Here is a 20847-nt window from a genome sequence, read left to right on the forward strand (position 1 = left end):
AAAGGTTTTACTGAGTTACTGTTCATATAAGGAAATCGATCAATTGAAATCAATTCATTAGGCCCTAATCTATGGATTTTACATGACTGGGAATACAGATATACATCTGTTGGTCACAGATACCTTTTTTTTAAGTAAGGGCGTGGATCAGAAAACCAGTCAGTATCTGGTGTGACCACCATTTGCCTCATGCAGTGCGTCACATCTCCTTTGCATATAATTGATCAGGCTGGTGATTGTGGCTTGTGGAATGTTGTCCCACTCCTCTTCGACGGCTGTGTGAAGTAGATGGATATTGGCGGGAACTGGAACACGCTGTCGTACACGTCGCTCCAGAGCATCCCAAACGTGCTCAATGGGTGACATGTCTTGTGAGTATGCTGGCCCTGGAAGAACTGGGACATTTTCAGCTTCCAGGAATGGTGTACAGATCTTTGTGAAATGGGGCTGTGCATTATCAAGCTGAAACATGAGGGGAAACTGCAGATTTTAGAGTGGCCTTTTATTGTCCCCAGCACAAGGTACACCTCTGTTATGGTCATGCTGTTTAATCAGCTTCTTGATATGCCACACCTGTCAGGTGGATGGATTATCTTGGCAAAGGAGAAATGTTCACTAACAGGAATGTAAAGAAATGTATGCACAAAACTTCCGAGAAATAAGCTTTTTGTGCAAATGGAAAATTTCTGGGATTTTATATTTCAGCTCATGAAACATAGGACCAACCCTTAACATATTGCATTTATATTTTTGTTCAGTATAATAATTGATTTGATTCTGCAATAGAGGATGGATTTGCAGTATGAATAAAAATGTACATCTTCGTTCTAATTATCACTAACTCATCATGACGCATGGTTCAGTGATCCAGCTACAAGGAAGCCTAAAGTAGACTGTTGATGTTCTAGAATTAACACCTCCAAGCTATCTGAAAATACAGTGCATTCGGAAAGTATTCAGACCCCTTTATTTTTTCCACATGTTGTTACATTACAGCCTTAATCTAAAATGGATTAAAGTTTTTTTCCCTCATCAATCTACACACAATACCCCATAATGACAAAGCAAATGAAATAAATATCACATTTACATAAGTATTCAGACCATTTACTCAGTACTTTGTTGAAGCACCTTTGACAGTGTTTACAGCCTCAAGTATTCTTAGGTATGACGCTAAAAGCTTGGCACACCTGGATTTGGGGAGTTTCTCCCATTCTTCCCTGCAGATCCTCTCATGCTCCGTCAGGTTGGATGGGGAGTGTCGCTGCACAGCTATTTTCAGGTCTCTCCAGAGATGTTCAATGGGGTTCAAGTCCGGGCTCTGGCTGGGCCACTCAAGGACATACAGAGACTTGTCCCGAAGCCACTCCTGCGTTGTCTTGGCTTTGTGCTTAGGGTCATTGTCCCGTTGGAAGGTGAACCTTGGGCCCAGTCTGAGGTCCTATGTGCTCTGGAGAGGTTTTCCATCAAGGATTTCTCTGTACTCTGCTCCGTTCATCTTTCCCTCAATCCTGACTAGTCTCCCAGTCCCTGGCACTGAAAAACATCCCCACAGAATGATGCTGCCACCACCATGCTTCACCCGGTATAGTGCCAGGTTTCCTCCAGATGTGACACTTGGTATTCAGGCCAAAGAGAATCTTGTTTCTCATGGTCTGAGAGTATTTAAGTGCCTTTTGGCAAACTCAACGCGGGCTGTCATGTGCCTTTTACTGAAGAATGGCTTCCATCTGGCCACTCTACCATAAAGGCCTGATTGGTGGAGTACTGCAGAGATGGTTGTCCTTCTGGAAGGTTCTCCCATTGCCACAGAGGAACTCTGTAGCTCTGTCAGAGTGACCATCAGGTTCTTGGTCACCTCCCTGACCAAGGCCCTTCTCCTCCGATTGCCAGCTCTTGGAAGAGTCTTGGTGGTTCCAAACTTCTTCCATTTAAGAAGGATTCCATTTAAGAAGGATGGAGGCCACTGTGTTCTTGGGGACCTTCAATGCTGCAGACATTTTTTGGTACCATTGCCCAGATCTGTGCCTTGACACAATCCTGTCTAGGAGCTCTACGGACTTCGACCTCATGGCTTGGTTTTTGCTGTCAACTGTGGGACCTTATATAGACAGGTGTGTGCCATTCCAAATAATTTCCAATAAATTGAATTTACCACAGGTGGACTCTAATCAAGTTGTATAAACATCTCAAGGATGATCAATGTAAACAGGGTGCACCTGAGCTCAATTTCGAGTATCATAACAAATGGTCTGAATACTTATGTAAATAAGGTATTTCTGTCTTTATTTTATATTGTGTGAAGATAGATGAGGGAACATTTTATTCAATCCATTGTATAATAAGGCTGTATTGTAAAAAAAAAAAAAAAAAAAGGGAAAACTAAAGGGGTCTGAATACTTTCCAAATGCCCCAGCGCCATTGAGAGGTGAACATGAATAATAAAGTACATTTACGGGTGGCAGGTATTGTCTGCCATTTTAATTCTGAGTTATTTTTTATTAGGCCTTTGTCTAATCAAATGTGATAATAATTTAATTGTAATGTGGGTTGGGTTTAGATTTAGGTTGATACTCACATCCCTTTGGTTCCATATTTGTTGTAGAACTCCATGTGGTTGCATGCTTGAATCCAGCCAACGGTCCACGTCTCTTTTCCGGCCACGGGCGGCACTAGTACCCGAGCAGAGGCTCGGAAGTGCGGTGTCCGATAGCGCAGAACCACGCTGGATGACTCGTCGATGCTGGTTGGCGTGGAGTCAATGGAGGAGTTCACCTCGAGAACGATGATACTTTCACGGAAACTCTTGGGCTTACACCTGATACTCTGGATGCAGCCCATTGCATTAAATAGCAATACAATCCACAACAACGTCCCGAGGTCTGGAGGAGAAAGACGCATGGAAACAGCAAGAAATTCACAATTGCATCCACATTTTCAATAGTCAAAAAAGACAAAAAAAAAACGAAAAAGGGTGGCACTGTCAAATGGCCAGTGTTCTCCGTTGAGAATGACTAGGCTATCTCTTTGCTGACATGTTCATAAAAGCCATGCACTTTGCAACCAGTTCTGTATTCCAACACTATGATGGAAAATGTAATAATTTACTCAATAATGGAAGAGTTGTGATTAAATTCATATCAGCATGCTTTCTGCTTTTCATTGGCCATCAGATCACATCACCAAAACAGAGCCGATGCAACTTTCTTTTCCGTGTCTTGAAGCTTCCTCCATCAATAGAAGTGCCTCCAGATGTGTGCTGTGTGCTCTCTCTCACCTCCACAAGCAGCGCGAAATCGACCTGGATTACTGGCAATTTGCGACCGTTGGATATGTGCAACAGCCTCTGCTCACATGTGCCTTGTGGTCTAATTAAGCAAACTTAATTGATAATTGTGACCTAAGCATAATTTACAAAAACTGCTAACATAGCATTTCGACGTCATATTGGCCGAACTCAGCGCCACTCATTTTTTTAGCCTATTCATGTCAATTTTCATTCTGAACATGCGTAAAATCAACTTTTGCCTCAATTAAGCATCTTTACACTGGTGAAAGGTTTCCATTCCTAAAAAAAAAAGTAGTTTTGGTGTGGATAGGAGGTCAGCAATGGCTTGCGTTGAACAACATCTTAATTATGTAACAATAAACTGTTGACGTTTAATACCACAGTAGGCTATAATAGGCCCCCTTTGCCACAATGCCACATAAAAATGGACTACATGAGGAGCACGTGCACATTAATTTAATCATATGTATCAAAAGTATTCCTTTATACATATTATATAACCCCTCTGGAATATGTTGCTTAAGGTTCACACTACAATAGATACACAGCCCGCGTGCAATCCCACAATAACTCTTTGCACGGGGACTATATGAGGGATAAGAATACATCTATCATAAATATTGCTGTCCTTACAACGCCGCAAATTGTAGACATGGTATGCAAAAGGAAATTGGTAAAGTTACGTTTAGCCTACAATAAAACAATTGGAAAATATTACTTTGCTGAATGAACTAACACTCGCACTGTACTTTCCCCTCCCCCTTACTAACTCTGATTTTGCTGATAGCTACTTTACTAAAGAGAAATGTACTTACTATGACTGTGATTTGTGGTTGTCCCACCTAGCCATCTTAAGATGAATGCACTAACTGTAAGTCGCTCTGGATAAGAGCATCTGCTAAATAACTCAAATGTAAATATAAATGTAGTCTCGTTGCAAAAAGCCTGTTGTAGCTTAAACCAAATCTATTTTTTTTTATTTTTTGGAAATAGAGGTTTACCACACTTTTGTCCAATGCAAGCCCGTCTTTGTGAATTGTCCCCTCAAGACAGTTTTTAGGACTGCCCTAGATGCGTGCGCGCATGGTTCGAGTGGTAATTCCGTTATCTTCCCAGTTGGTTCCCTTCTCTTTTATTGTTGCATTCAATTTCAAGGTCCGGTAGTGGTATCATTTCAACTTACATTTATTTAATCGTGGGTTACAATGAACACCGGAAATATTCAAAGGCAACCAGGTTAACTTTCCCCTCTCCGTTTGGATCCATATCTTCTTGTAGATCAACTAATAAAAAACTATTTTAAAACATGGAATGTCCGATAACCCAACCAGGCTCCCTCCTCGATCCCTGTCCTTTGAGTATAATTTAGTCCCAATTCCAAGACAGACTGTCATTTCTGTGTGCTGGTCCCATCGCGGCCACAGCAGTTTCGCCCTCCCGCATTGGTCTATTCTAGCGGCTTGAGCTTCAGCTCCTTTATTTAAGTACCTTTGAGACGACACTTCCCTTTGCCACTGCAAGCATTCTGGGAAATGTAGTGATGGCTTCTCGCTACGCTTATTAAATATAACATAATTATAGGCTATAATAGGCCAATTCTATATGTCAATGTTAAGCGAATAGCTGTTTTGGATGATGTTATAGGCTATAGCTCACATCAGTTTGGCTGCATATCTAATTATAAAAAATACAGTGGTGAATATTTAATACAAATAAAATAATATACATTTTGGCCTACTTTGAATTAAATTGCTTCCCATGCTTTTCACATGATAATAGTCCCACTTATATATGCTCCTCAGTCCTCATGAGAAGAAACCTTTTAAGAAATTGATCAAGTCAATTTTCATAATTTAATGTTTGTTATTGCTTCTTGATTTGCGGTTTATTTTCTTCTATTTTTGGTCATTGCCAAATTGACGAAGACGTGCCATGGGTTCGTGCTTAGAGTTGTGTGTCTGTTGCTGTCAATTTAAGAACCTTGGAGAACTCCCATCCCGAAGAGCGTGTCCGTGAATGAGCACGGTTGCGTATGCTACGTCATGTCCACGACTGACTCGGCCCTAAGAGCTCTCATTGTTTTCTAAATATTGCATTTATTTTACCTGGCTCGCCGAGATGACTATGGATTTGTTGATTGCCTTTAATTAACTCGACACTGTCTAGCTAGAATTCTTTCCGCATTCTCTAAATTCCAATCCAAGAGCCAGTGTTGTGCAGCACGCGAAAGGGATCTGAACGATAGCCCATTCCTATACTTCGGCCTGGTAAGATGATACCATTTGTCTTTCTCCTTGAGCATAACAGACGTACAATATGGCCCATCTATTTATGCATAAATCCAGTGTCTTCAGTTTCTGTTCGTGATAGGCCTACTGCACCACTGCACCTGCCGTTCAGGATTAAGACAAAACCTCTATGCCATTCCATGTTAGTTGCTCATTATTGTATATTTTAGTCCATGACATGTTAAAAGCTGATGATGACATTCTGTTTTCGCTGTAGATTGTGTCTCGTTCGATTGGCCCAGGCAGATGTCAGTCAAGATTCTTCATGCCTGCATGGATCCCGTTGCAGGCTAAACACAGCAGCATGGGCTGCGCGCATTCCAACCGGCTAAATATATCTGATAGGGCCACAGGAGGGGAAGGACAGGGCGACAGGGCTTAGCTGTGGACATTTAGCCTTCGTGCGTAAAACGAGAAAGTGTCCTTCTGAAACGTAGTAACGTGAGACCAATCCAAAATGCCCGCAATTCCGAGTTCTAGGTCCAGGACGCGGGATCGGAACAACGTCCTGAGCAGACCCGAGTTCATGTCCCTGAATCAGCCTCTCCGGTGCGTTAACTCTGAGACCCGTGGCACCGCAAGGCGACCGGCCCAACCCAAACACCAAGCAAGCCAACCGTGCGACCCGCAGGAACCTACCGACAGTGCCAACAAGGATCGGAAAGAGCCCGCGAAACTGCCCGATGAGGACTGTATCCAGCTGAACCCTTCCTTCAAAGGGATAGCGATGAGCTCCCTCCTCGCCATTGACATTTGTCTGTCCAAGCGCCTGGGGGTCTGCGCCTACACGTCGTCGTCTTGGGGCAGCGTTCGTTCCATGATCACCCTGCTCGCGCTTACAGGGCACGGAATCACGTGGATCTTTGGCACTATCGTGTGTCTGACAAGGAGTAATACGCTGGCCGGACAAGAGGTCTTGGTCAATCTATTACTTGGTAAATGCACTCCTCACTCTTTAACCAAAACACATTGTGTAATAATTATGTTATTGAATTGTAAGCTACATGTGTGACTCAGCTCTTCTTTAATGGCTTGGTTATTATAGTGTGTCTATCAGTGTATTTGTAATAGGTGTAGCCCAGGGGTCCCCAACCTAAGGGGCTCGCCCACCCTCATTTACTTAGAAAGTAATCTTATATAATATGTGACTCTGTCACTATCAATTGAATTAATTACTTTCTGTAAAAAACAATATGTATAATTCAATTGGGTTTTCATATAAATGATCATAATAAACTATATTTGGTAGCAGAATACCATTTGGGAAATTATAATAATGATACTTATTAATATTATTATAATTATATAGCCTACCTAAATTATGTAATGCATCTTGTTAAACTACGTAGAATTGCAGGAATTGAGCTTCAAAACAACCACATTTTCCTAAGGGTGTGTGACATTCTTCAAATGTGAAAAAGGGGGGCCTGGGGAAAAAAAGTTGGGAACCTCTGGTGTAGCCTACTAATATGATCACATTTCCCTCTACTTCCTTGTCCCTGGACCCAGGCCCTGTATTAGGCGTATATAATCCATGTCAATATAGGATATATTTAAAGCATCGTTGTTAACAACATCTTACCAAAGGATGTCCTGGTCCACCAGAATATGATTTTAGAGCATTCTAGAGTATAATTTTAGAGTATCAGAAGCAGGTCATTGTGAAATCCTAGCCCTCCATGGTCTCTACTCTCTCCATCACCCAGCACAGAACCAGGCCTGGGGAACAGGTGCAAGGCTTAAGGCTCCACACATCATGATTTGACTTTGGACTGAAGAACTATAAGTAGACATTTTAACAAGCCAGGGGCCTACATCGAAAGACTCAGTGAAGTCAGTATCATTAGTGTCAAGCATCGGCCTATATGAAGATATAGGCCTACACACTGCTTTGCACTTCTTATCCCCACTATGGCAGCTACTACAGACGCTACAGTAGAATAATTTTCCAAAGTACCTTATGAAAGTAATAAATACTTTATGATACTTACCTCCTTGATATAGGATCAATAGGTTATTTCCCTACAGTTGCTTTAGTCAAACGAATGTGACATAGCCAACATAAAGTACGACCCTGATTTCTCTAACTAGAGGTAATGGAATCCTCCTAGATGGTGAACTCATTTTAGGTGGTTATTTTTACACACTTCTGTGAAGGAGAGCAGCAGACTATCCCCTAGATTGATTTGAGTGAATTATGCATTTCTCAGAACAAATTGGGGCCACTGTGACAAATTGTGTGTGTGTGCATGTGTGTGTTTGTGTGTGTACATCCGTGTGTGCGTGTGATACTTCAAAAGTGCTATAGGCCCACACACATCCAACAGATTGCCACAGGTGTGTGTATTATTCTCATTCAGCTATGTGTACTACTACACACCCCTTTGCTATCTTAGGCCCACCATGTTGACTGGTTCATACCTGTGAATTCACCATATCCCCCCTGAGCGATTTTATTTTTACTCCTGTACCGGATGTCTGGTTTAGGTGAAATTACTCAGAAAAACACTGCAAATCTGTGGACTGAAGCTGTATTGTGTTCAGTCTATAATCTGTTTAATTTGTGACCGTTTGGGATATTGTGTTTGGGGCATTGTTCAGGTCATTGTTCAGGTCATTAATAGTGAACCAGGGTGGGATAGGGAACCACTGTGCTTAAACAAACATCCTGATTAAGGCGAGCTGTGAATGCAGTATAATTCTCAATAACACTTCTCTTTGACTTCATTTTGCAAGGAATAGACAGGCACAGTCAAATAGACAGATACACTATGTGGACACCTGCTCATTGAACATCTCATTCCAAAATCATGGACATTAATATGGAGTTGGACCCCACATTGCTGCCATAACAGACTCCACTCTTCTGAGAAGGCTTGAAACTAGATGTTGGAACATTGCTGCAGGGACTTGCTTCCATTCAGCCACAAGAGCATTAGTGAGGTAGGGCACTGATATTGGCCGATTAGGCCTGGCTCGCAGTCTGCGTTCCAATTCCAAAGTTCCAAAGTCCGATTGGGTTGAGGTCAGGGCTCTGGGCAGACCATTCAAGTTCTTCCACACAAATCTTGTCAAACCATTTCTGTATGGACCTCGCTTTGTGCAAGGGGGCATTGTCATACTGAAACAGGAAAGAGCCTTCCCAAAACTGTTGCCACAAGTTGGAAGCACAGAATCATCTAGAATGTCACTGTATGCTGTAGAGTTAAGATTTCCCTTCACTGGAACTATGGGGCCTAGCCTGAACCATGAAAAACAGCCCCGGACCATTATTCCTCCTCCGCCCGAACTCTACAGTTGGCACTATGCATTGGGGCAGGTAGCGTTCTCCTGGCATCTGCCAAACCCAAACTGTAGATGGTGAAGCATGATTCATCACTCCAGAGAACTCGTTTCCACTGCTCCAGAGTCCAATGGCGGCAAGCTTTACACCACTCCAGCCGATGCTTGGTATTGCACATGGTGCTCTTAGGCTTGTGTGCAGCTGCTTGACCATGGAAACCCATTTCATGAAGCTGCCAACGAACAGTTATTGTGCTGACGTTGCTTCCAGAGGCAGTTTGGAACTCGGGAGTAAGTGTTGAAACCAAGGACAGATGATTTTTTTACACATTATGCGCTTCAGCACTCGGTGGTTCTGTTCTGTGTGTGTGGCCTACCACTTCACGGCTGAGCCGTTGTTGATCCTAGACATTTCCACTTCACAATAACAGCACTTATAGTTGACCAGGGCAGCTCTAGCAGGGCAGAAATTTTATGAATGACTTGTTGGAAAGGTGACATCGTTGAAAGTCACTGAGCTCTTCAGTACGGGCCATTCTACTGCCAATATTTGTCTATGAAGATTACATGACTGTGTGCTCGATTTTAGAAAAGATACACATCTTTTTGCTTTGAAGGGCATCATACAGTACATAACATTCTAGATTGGTGAAATCCATGGGTCTCCTCCTTTACCTTCAGTAGTGCTGAGGTGGGCTGTATCAAAGAGCAGAGCTGGGTCCTATAGTTGGTACCAATTGCTTTCTTTCCAAGCGACTCAGCGCTGTGTCCCCACTGTCCCAGAATGACCCCAATGTACCACCAACTCACTTCCATGCTGTCCATTTTCTTCTCTTTGCCTTCTTTAATTTTCCCCACATTCCTTTTCCTTTTTCATCCTTAACCCAGTTCTTTCGTCCCATTCCATATCATGTAATGTTAATGTCGGTGACCACAGTAAATTCTTTAATTGCTAACAGTTTACTTTAGTCCAGAACTAGGGGGTTATGTGTGTGTGGGTGTACATGAAGAAGACAGCGTAATCAATGTTGTAATCCTGAGTCCTGACAGATTCCACAGGGTGGGGTGCTAGCTGGGTAATCAAAAATGAAAGGTGGTGATTGTGGGGATATTTTGGGCTGCACGAAGAGGGTTGGATGCTTCTAAAAAAGAGGTCTGCAGAAGACATGACATGAAAATATCAACTTTAGGCCTGCATCAAGTCAGACATATTTAAATCATTCATAGGTATCTATATCACACCCAAGCATGGTTAAGTAAGTCTATTATACATCTGTTACCAGTTTATTACAGTCTTATTACAAGGGTTTGAGGAGGAAAATGTTTCTATCTCAGTATTTCACTTGCAAATACTCTGAGCGACAGTCGCCTCAGATCAAATGACTACACAGACAGTGCACATAAATTAAGCCAAAGCTGAACTAACTATAAGATAAGAACTCTCCCAGTCCTGTGCTAGCTTCCAGACCTATTTATAGAGTACCTAGGCTGCCTGATAATGTTGCCATTGGGATGCTGTAGCATAGAGTCTCATACATTCTGATCACATACAGGGAAGAGGGGGGGGGTGAGGCGATGCGCTACTGTTCCACAAACTCTCGGCTCTTCGTTTAATCCACTGCGGCATTGCTGAGGTACTGCCTGGCCCGCCTCTTTGCTTAACCACTGATGCTTAGCCTTGTAACAGATATTACATCATTGAGAATGTAATTCATCTCCATGGGTTTTTGACTACTGATATTGCGTGTTGTGGTTTACTGCCCTATGGTTAATTGATCTAATTGGGCTTTTTCATGCAACATTGTTTTTTTTTAATCCTCCCTCCTCAGCCCTCCTACTTGACATCATGACTGTGGCCGGTGTCCAGAAGCTGATCAAACGCAAAGGACCCTGGGAGATGACTCCGGGCTTCCTGGACTACTGTGCCATGGACGTGTACTCCTTCCCGGCGGCCCACGCCAGTCGCGCTGCCATGGTGTCCAAGTTCCTGCTTTCCCACCTGGTCCTGGCCGTTCCACTCCGTATCCTGCTGGTGCTCTGGGCCTTCCTGGTGGGCATGTCCCGGGTGTTGCTGGGTAGGCACCACCTAACCGACATGGCGTGTGGCTTCGCCCTTGGCCTGCTGCACTTCAGCCTGGTGGAAACGGTGTGGCTGTCGTCCAGCGCCTGTCAGACCCTTATCTCTATAGGGACCCTCAGCTGGAGCCCTTTCTATTGAGGGCTATCTATCAAGGCCCTCAACTCCTGTTTGAAGCTGTAAAGCCTGGCTTTATGAAGCCATATAAGTAAGGCCAGGAGTTTTTCCTGATCAGGGCCTACTGTCTAAGGCTGTGTTAGACCTACATATAAGCTTTATCTGTGATGACAATAACTTCTATACACACAATTAGGTCCTTTCTGGGTGACCTCATTTACAGTATTTGCCGTAAATGTTATTTGAGGGAGGTAAATGTGCTCGTTGGAGTCATTTTGATCATTGATGACTCAAAGAAAGAAAATGTGGTAGTGTTGATATTTATTCATATTTACAAAGACTTCTGTAATGTCTCTACCACCTTTTCTCTTCCACTGAACTAATCATAATGCTTGAGAGCCCACACTGGCATATATCTAATGTTATTGGTTCTCACTGCTGTCAGTTTCTTTCTTTTCTTTCTGCCTATTCCACCACTCCTCACCTTCCTCTTTCTCTTCTGCATCCTTTTCCTCTTTCCCCCGTTCCTCTTTCCTCCTGTCTGTCAACCTTTACCCCTTTTTGTCTTTTGAAATGTTTTTAATTGTACCTGATCAAAATATTGCTCAGTACTTTGAAGGGATGAAATGGTTTTCTAAAGGTTTTGAAATGTGTCCACACATGATTGGTCCATTTGCATATTAAGAAAAGAGATGTTAGGAAGCTCTTTGATTTCCTTTCAATTATGTTGTTTGTATGTTTCTGCTGGAAACTATCAATTGTTAAAACTACCAATTGTTGAGATGGACTGGACTCCAAATGAATATATTTCTGCTGTCGTTGAAATGGGCTATTATATAAAATAAATAGCATCATTGTTGTCTAGATCAGGGATTTTTCTACTGGGTTAAATATTTATCTTATCCAAATAAGTTTCAAAAGTAGGTTTTGATTAGTTTGAGGCGAGCAGTTTCATGATAGATGTATATGTGTATTCCATATTGTTTGCCTTCCCTGCAGCAATAAGCATTAACCAAACAGACACTGTCGGTTTGGTAATGATGCTTATTTCATGCCTCACTGACTGAACAACATCTGTGAGAAGTCTCCATCAGGCCTGGGCTTACCATTGACACTGTGTTTGTGTGTGTATGGGTGTGTGTGTGTGTGTGACGTGGGTATGTGCGGATGATTGCGTGTGTGTCTCTGTGTGTCTGTGCATGTGTGTGTGTCTGTGCATGTGTGTGTGCATTGCATGCATGCATGCATGCAAGAGCTCTTATGTTTGTGCCTTTGTGAGCCAAATGTAATGTATTTTGGAGGGTTAAAGTCAATGAGTAAACCTATGCAGTCTGGGTAAAGTCATGAATGTTCACTGAAGTGTACAAAATATGTATTATACCTGATATCTTTATAAACTCAGCAAAAAAAGAAACATCCTCTCACTGTCAACTGCGTTTATTTTCAGCAAACTTAACATGTGTAAATATTTGCATGAACATAACAAGATTCAACAACTGAGACATAAACTGAACAAGTTCCACAGACAGGTGACTAACAGAAATGGAATAATGTGTCCCTGAACAAAGGGGGTGGGGTCAAAATCAAAAGTAACAGTCAATATCTGGTGTGGCCACCAGATGCATTAAGTACTGCAGTGCATCTCCTCCTCATGGACTGCACCAGATTTGCCAGTTCTTGCTATGAGATGTTACCCCACTCTTCCACCAAGGCACCTGCAAGTTTCCGGACATTTCTGTGGGGAATGGCCCTAGCCCTCACCCTCTGATCTGACAGGTCCCAGACATGCTCAATGGGATTGAGATCCGGGCTCTTTGCTGGCCATGGCAGAACACTGACAGGAGGACAGGAAATCACGCACAGAATGAGTAGTATGGCTGGTGGCATTGTCATGCTGGAGGGTCATGTCAGGATGAGCCTGCAGAAAGGGTACCACATGAGGGAGGAGGATGTTTTCCCCATAACTCATTGCGTTGAAATTGCCTGCAATCACAACAAGCTCAATCCGATGATGCTGTAACACACCGCCCCAGACCATGACGGACCCTCCGCCTCCAAATCGATCCCGCTCCAGAGTACAGGCCTCAGTGTAACGCTCATTCCTTCGACGGTAAATGCGAAACCGACCATCACCCCAGGTGAGACAAAACCACGACTCGTCAGTGAAGAGCACTTTTTACCAGTCCTGTTTGGTCCAGCGACAGTGGGTTTGTGCCCATAGGCTACGTTGTTGCCGGTGATGTCTTGTGAGGACCTGCCTTACAACAGGCCTACAAGCCCTCAGTCCAGCCTCTCTCAGCCTATTGCGGACAGTCTGTGCACTGATGGAGGGATTGTGTGTTCCTGGTGTATCTCAGGCAGTTGTTGTTGCCATCCTGTACCTGTCCCGCATGTGTGATGTTCAGATGTACCAATCCTTTGCAGGTGTTGTTACACGTGGTTTGCCACTGTGAGGACGATCAGCTGTCCGTCCTGTCTCCCTGTAGCGCTGTCTTAGGCGTACGGACATTGCAATTTATTGCCCTGGCCACATCTGCAGTCCTTCTTGCAGCATGCCCAAGGCACATTCACGCAGATGAAGAGGGACCCTGGGCATCTTTCTTTGTGTGTTTTTCAGAGTCAGTAGAAAGGCCTCTTTAGTGTCCTAAGTTTTCATAACTGTGACCTTAATTGAAGCTGTTAGTGTCTTAACGACTGTTCCACAGGTGCATGTTCATTAATTGTTTATGGTTCATTGAACAAGCATGGGAAACAGTGTTTAAACCCTTTACAATGAAGATCTGTGAAGTTATTTGGATTTTTACTAATTATCTTTGAAAGACAGGATCCTGAAAAAGGGATGTTTTTCTTTTTGCTGAGTTTACCTAGTGTATGCCTTCATTCACATATTTCATTTATTGGTCTTCTGCTGAGAATCTCTTTTAGTTGTTTTTTTTGTGATATTATGGACTTGGGAACCAAACTATTTTAGCCGTAGCCTTTTTGCTGCCACAAAAAAAATATTTTTAATTGGGTTGGACCTGTATGTATAGATACAATATTGCATTTGTGCAAGTCAGCATGATTTGTTTTGCACAAGGATGATAAAAAAAAGTCATTTTCATGCAGTGTTTCAATTTATCCAGTCTAATTTACAAAATGAAGAAGATGGATCGATAGCCTTTGTAAGATGTGGACTCTGAAAAAGTGGAATGTCTTGTTCAGTATTTCCTAGGTTGTTTATGCATGCTCATAAATACACCATTTGCCATGACTTATTTTCGTGTTGTTTTTCTCTGCGTGCGCGTATGAGTGTACGCATACGTGTGTGACATCTATGTTTTGATGGTGGTGTATCAAATCAAAGTTTACTGGTTGCGTACACAGTTTAGAAGATGTTATAGCGGGTGAAGTGAAATGCTTATGTTACTACCTCCTAACAATGCAGTAAAATGTCAAACAAGTACACAAATAATCACACAAAACAACACAAGTAATCAAGAAATGTCAAAACGAATCCAATTAACTCAAATTGCATTTGTAACAGTAATCAAAATGAAATCTAAACATACACTACCGTTCAAAAGTTTGGGGTCACTTAGAAATGTCATTCTTTGTGAAAGAAAAGTACATTTTTCATTCATTAAAATAACATTAAATTGATCAGAAATACAGTTTAGACATTGTTAATGTTGTAAATGACTATTGTAGCTGGAAATGTGTGTTTTTATTGAAATATCTACATAGGCATATAGAGGCCCATTATCAGCAACCATCACTCCTGTTCCAATGGCACGTTGTGTTAACTAATCCAAGTTTATAATTTTAAAAGGTTAATTGATCATTAGAAAAGCCTTTTGCAATTATGTTAGCACAGGTGAAAACTGTTGTCCTGATTAAAGAAGCAATAAAACTGGCCTTCTTTAGAGGAGTTGAGTTCCAACTAAAATCAGGTTCCATTAAAAACAGCCGTTTCCAGCTGCAATAGTCATTGTGTGTCAGTGGCGGTCACCTTGTTCTGTTGCATCAACTTGGATGACTGTCATTCATATTCCATTCACCCAGCTCAATGTAACATCGATAGGTTTAGGCTACTACATAATACTCAAATGTTCCCTTTATTCAATCATACGGTTGCATTAATCTAACCTATGAATGAAAGTTTACAATGAAGGTAAACAGGTCGAGAGGATTTTGAGTAATCAATGTGACAGAGTGACACATTCAATACCGTCTTGCACACTCTTGTCTGAATCTAGCTGATATAGTGTGTCGTTTCAAACAAGAGTTTTGTTCCCGTTTGCTTCTGTTAAAGAAATGTTTTTCAATAGAATCAGAGCAAATAATTTGTATTATTATTATACCTTTATTTAACCAGGAAGGGCTCATAAAGATTTAAAATCTCTGTTTTTCCAAGAGCGTCCTGGCCAAGATAGGCAGCACCAAGTCATTACAAAAATTACAGGCAAACAACATGAAAAACAAAGTAATCTAGTAAAAACCATAGCAAATTAAAAACATTGACAGGTCAGGGAATCAGTCTCAAGATCATTCATCAGTGATTTAAAAATACCAATCGTGACAAGTTCTTCCAATTTAAAAGTATTTTGTTTGGCGTTCCAAGACGATGGCGCAGAGTACCTAAAAGCCCTTTTACCAAATTCAGTTCGGACATTTGGAACAGTTAGCAGGATAATGTCCAGCGAACGAAGAACATTTACATTACATTTAAGTCATTTAGCAGACGCTCTTATCCAGAGCGACTTACAAATTGGTGCATTCACCTTATGACATCGAGTGGAACAGCCACTTTACAATAGTGCATCTAAATCTTTTAAGGGGGGTGAGAAGGATTACTTTATCCTATCCTAGGTATTCCTTAAAGAGGTGGGGTTTCAGGTGTCTCCGGAAGGTGGTGATTGACTCCGCTGTCCTGGCGTCGTGAGGGAGTTTGTTCCACCATTGGGGGGCCAGAGCAGCGAACAGTTTTGACTGGGCTGAGCGGGAACTGTACTTCCTCAGTGGTAGGGAGGCGAGCAGGCCAGAGGTGAAGAACAATAAGAATACACCCCTGATCACACGCAAGCACACTTCCCTTTCATAGCAGCCACATACAAACAGCTTGTTGTATATACACAATTCCTTCTCGGATCTATCTACTTCAGTGCACAACACATCAGATGTCTGTGACCAGGCAAAAAAAAAAAAACTTTCCACACCAAACCTTCATATCCTGACTGTTAACTGCTACACAGCCTATATTGGGGCGGCAGGGTAGCCTAGTGGTTAGAGCGTTGGACTAGTAACCGCAAGGTTGCAAGTTCAAATCCCCGAGCTGACAAGGTACAAATCTGTCGTTCTGCCCATGAACAGGCAGTTAACCCATTGTTCCTAGGCCGTCATTGAAAATAAGAATTTGTTCTTAACTGACTTGCCTAGTGAAAAAATAAAAAATTGTTGTCACCATATTAGCTAACTTCATAGTCAACATAGATAGCTACTTGAACTAACATGCTGACCAGACCACGTCTGCATATGCCAACTCACGTATGTTGATTTTGTCCAGGCGTGATCAGGACAAGCAGGTTGAATCAACTATATTAATTTCGAACCCTAAATTAATCTCTCCTCCTTCAGTCTTCTTCTTTGGACTTAAAAAGGCAGTTGGAAACCAACTTTAAGGTGCATTACGACCACCAACTGGACTGGAGTGTGGACCTTAGTTAATCTTTCAATCACTCACATGGGTATATGCTCCTAAAAACCAATGAGGAAATGGGAGAGGCGGGACTTGCAGCCACGTTCTATTTTAGCCCCTGGCTATGCAGACGCTTGTTGACATGCATGAGCAATCTGGGTGCAATGGTTGAATAACATGTATGTGTACATTTATTTTGCAAAGCTCATGCACATAACGCAAGTGGAGTGGTCAGCATGTAACACGTTAGTAAAACCGCTCCAATCATGCAGTATAGTGTACAGTCAGCAGAAAGAAGTTTAGCACCTACACTGGCAGGCCCCAGTGGCAATACATTAATAAAACCAGAAGCTTACCTTGACTTGGAAGAGTATTGGATAGCCATAGCCAGCTAATTAGCATAGCATCCCTTTCCATTTGAGCCAGGTGCATTCAATGCTAGCTAAGTAAGTGAAAAACTTAGGAAAGGGAAGCATAGAAACTGTACACATAGAACATATCTTCCACTTCTTAGAAATGTGTGTTATTTATCTAACAAGTCTACGTGAATTAGGTCTGGAGAGAGAAGAACAGTCTATGACTAGGGTGTCTGGAGTCTTTGACAATTTTTAGGGCCTTCCTCTGACACCGCCTGGTATAGGGCCTGGATGGCAGGAAGCTTGGCCCTATGATGTACTGGGCCGTGATGTACTACCCTCTGTAGTGCCTTGTGGTTGGAGGACGAGCAGTTGCCATACCAGGCAGCGATGCTCTCGATGGTGCAGCTGTAGAACCTTTTGAGGATCTCAGGACCCATGCCAAATCTTTTCAGTCTCCTGAAGGGGAATAGGTTTTTGTTGTGCCTTCTTCACAACTGTTTTGGTGTGCTTGGACCATGTTAGTTTGTTGGTGATGTGGACACCAAGGAACTTGAAGGTCTCAAACAGTTCCATTGCAGCCGTGTCGATGAGAATGGGGGTGCACTCGGTCCTCTTTTTCCTGTAGTCCACAATCATCTCCTTTGTCTTGATCACGTTGAGGGAGGTTGTTGTCCTGGCACCACATGGAGCTGCTCTTCCTCCCGGGGAAGGACTGCCCGTTCCATGATCTCGCCATCACGGTTGACAACTCCATTGTGTCCTCCCCCCAGAGCGCTAAGAACCTTGGCGTGATCCTGGACAACACCCTGTCGTTCTCAACTAACATCAAGGCGGTGGCCCGTTCCTGTAGGTTCATGCTCTACAACATCCGCAGAGTACGACCCTGCCTCACACAGGAAGTGGCGCAGGTCCTAATCCAGGCACTTGTCATCTCCCGTCTGGATTACTGCAACTCGCTGTTGGCTGGGCTCCCTGCCTGTGCCATTAAACCCCTACAACTCATCCAGAACGCCGCAGCCCGTCTGGTGTTCAACCTTCCCAAGTTCTCTCAAGTCACCCCGCTCCTCCGCTCTCTCCACTGGCTTCCAGTTGAAGCTCGCATCCGCTACAAGACCATGGTGCTTGCCTACGGAGCTGTGAGGGGAACGGCACCTCAGTACCTCCAGGCTCTGATCAGGCCCTACACCCAAACAAGGGCACTGCGTTCATCCACCTCTGGCCTGCTCGCCTCCCTACCACTGAGGAAGTACAGTTCCCGCTCAGCCCAGTCAAAACTGTTCGCTGCTCTGGCCCCCAATGGTGGAACAAACTCCCTCACGACGCCAGGACAGCGGAGTCAATCACCACCTTCCGGAGACACCTGAAACCCCACCTCTTTAAGGAATACCTAGGATAGGATAAAGTAATCCTTCTCACCCCCCTTAAAAGATTTAGATGCACTATTGTAAAGTGGCTGTTCCACTGGATGTCATAAGGTGAATGCACCAATTTGTAAGTCGCTCTGGATAAGAGCGTCTGCTAAATGACTTAAATGTAAAATAAATGTAACATGGCCAGCTCTCTGACCTCCTCCCTATAGGCTGTCTCGTCGTTGTCGGTGACCAGGCCTACCACTGTTGTGTCATCAAATTGAATGATGGTGTTGGAGTCGTGCCTGACCTTGCAGTCATGAGTGAACAGGGAGTACAGGAGGGACCTGAGCACGCACCCCTGAGGGGCCCCTGTGTTGAGGATCAGCATGGCGGATGTGTTGATACCTACCCTTACCACCTAGGGGTGGCCTGTCAGGAAGTCCAGGATCCAGTTGCAGAGGGAGGTGTAGGATTTTTTTATTAATTTATTTGCAAATTATGGTGGAAAATAAGTATTTGGTCAATAACAAAAGTTGATCTCAATACTTTGTTATATACCCTTTGTTGGCAATGACAGAGGTCAAACGTTTTCTGTAAGTCTTCACAAGGTTTTCACACACTGTTGCTGGTATTTTGGCCCATTCCTCCATGCAGATCTCCTCTAGAGCAGTGATGTTTTGGGGCTGTTGCTGGGCAACACGGACTTTCAACTCCCTCCAAAGATTTTCTATGGGGTTGAGATCTGGAGACTGGCTAGGCCACTCCAGGACCTTGAAATGCTTCTTACGAAGCCACTCCTTCGTTGTCCGGGCGGTGTGTTTGGGATCATTGTCATGCTGAAAGACCCAGCCACATTTCATCTTCAATGCCCTTGCTGATGGAAGGAGGTTTTCACTCAAAATCTCACGATATGTGGCCCCATTCATTCTTTCCTTTACAGGGATCAGTCGTACTGGTCTCTTTGCAGAAAAACAGCCCCAAAGCATGATGTTTCCATCCCCATGCTTCACAGTAGGTATGGTGTTCTTTGGATGCAACTCAGCATTCTTTGTCCTCCAAACACGACGAGTTGAGTTTTTACCAAAAAGTTATATTTTGGTTTCATCTGACCATATGACATTCTCCCAATCTCCTTCTGGATCATCCAAATGCTCTCTAGCAAACTTCAGATGGGCCTGGACATGTACTGGCTTAAGCAGGGGGACACGTCTAGCACTGCAGGATTTGAGTCCCTGGCGGCGTAGTGTGTTACTGATGGTAGGCTTTGTTACTTTGGTCCCAGCTCTCTGCAGGTCATTCACTAGGTCCCCCCGTGTGGTTCTGGGATTTTTGCTCACCGTTCTTGTGATAATTTTGACCCCACGGGGTGAGATCTTGCGTGGAGCCCCAGATCGAGGGAGATTATCAGTGGTGTCTTCCATTTCCTAATAATTGCTTCCACAGTTGATTTCTTCAAACCAAGCTGCTTACCTATTGCAGATTCAGTTTTCCCAGCCTGGTGCAGGTCTACAATTTTGTTTCTGGTGTCCTTTGACAGCTAATAATAAATAATAAAATAGCTCTTTGGTCTTGGCCATAGTGGAGTTTGGAGTGTGACTGTTTGAGGTTGTGGACAGGTGTCTTTTATACTGATAACAAGGACAAGGTGCCATTAATACAGGTAACGAGTGGAGGACAGAGAAGCCTCTTAAAGAGGTCTGTGAGAGCCAGAAATCTTGCTTGTTTGTAGGTGACCAAATACTTATTTTCCACCATAATTTGCAAATAAATTCATTTAAAAAATCCTACAATGTGATTTTCTGGATTTTTCTTTCTAATTTTGTCTGTCATAGTTGAAGTGTACCTATGATGAAAATGACAGGCCTCTCTCATATTTTTAAGTGGGAGAACTTGCACAATTGGTGGTTGACTAAATACTTTTTTGCCCCACTGTAGGTGGTCCAGAGTTCTTTTTCCTCTGGTTGCACATTTAACATGCTGATAGAAGTTTGGTAAAAACTTAAAGTCCCCGGCTACTCGGAGCGCCACCTCTGGGTGAGCGTTTTCTTGTTTGCTTATGGCGGAATACAGCTCATTAAATGCTGTCTTAGTGCTAGCCTCTGACTGTGGTGGTATGTAAACAGCTACCGAGAATACAAATGAAACTCTCTCAGTAGGTAGTGTGGTGCACAGTTTATCATGAGAAACTCTACCTCAGGCGAGCAATAGCTCGAGACTTCCTTAGATATTGTGCATCAGCTGTTGTTTACAAAAATACATAGACCACCGCCCCTTGTCTTACCAGACGCCGCTGTTCTATCCTGCCGGTACATCGTATAAGCAGCCAGCTGTATGTTGATGTTGTCGACTCTGTGAGGCATAAGATGTGGCAGTTTTTAATGTCCCGTTGGTAGTTTAATCTTCCGT

At 43.2% G+C, this 20847-nt stretch overlaps 2 protein-coding genes across 6 annotated transcripts in view; one reads left to right on the forward strand and one right to left on the reverse strand.

Annotated features, from left to right (window-relative positions):
• LOC118387555 (protein FAM78A) overlaps positions 1-6344 on the reverse strand; it is a 22031-nt gene extending 15687 nt beyond the window's left edge. Inside the window, exons 1-2 of one of the 5 annotated variants that reach the window (XM_035776031.1) lie at positions 6217-6344; positions 2579-2882 (exon numbers count right to left, since the gene is read on the reverse strand). In XM_035776031.1, coding sequence (XP_035631924.1) covers positions 2579-2841 — 263 coding nt within the window. In that variant the 5' untranslated portion in view covers positions 2842-2882; positions 6217-6344. Of the gene's footprint in view, positions 1-2578; positions 5260-6216 lie in introns of those variants that run through there. The other 4 variants (XM_035776030.2, XM_035776029.2, XM_052525696.1 and 1 more) reach the window with 4 other exon arrangements.
• LOC118387554 (inactive phospholipid phosphatase 7-like) lies at positions 5366-14306 on the forward strand. Its single transcript, XM_035776027.2, has 3 exons — positions 5366-5556; positions 5795-6512; positions 10689-14306. The coding sequence occupies exons 2-3, from the start codon at positions 6035-6037 to the stop codon at positions 11075-11077; spliced, it is 867 nt and encodes a 288-aa protein (XP_035631920.1). The 5' UTR covers positions 5366-5556; positions 5795-6034; the 3' UTR covers positions 11078-14306.
• Positions 14307-20847: the final 6541 nt, after the last annotated feature.

Source organism: Oncorhynchus keta, chromosome 9 (assembly GCF_023373465.1).
Source record: "Oncorhynchus keta strain PuntledgeMale-10-30-2019 chromosome 9, Oket_V2, whole genome shotgun sequence".
Classification (NCBI taxonomy): domain Eukaryota; kingdom Metazoa; phylum Chordata; class Actinopteri; order Salmoniformes; family Salmonidae; genus Oncorhynchus; species Oncorhynchus keta.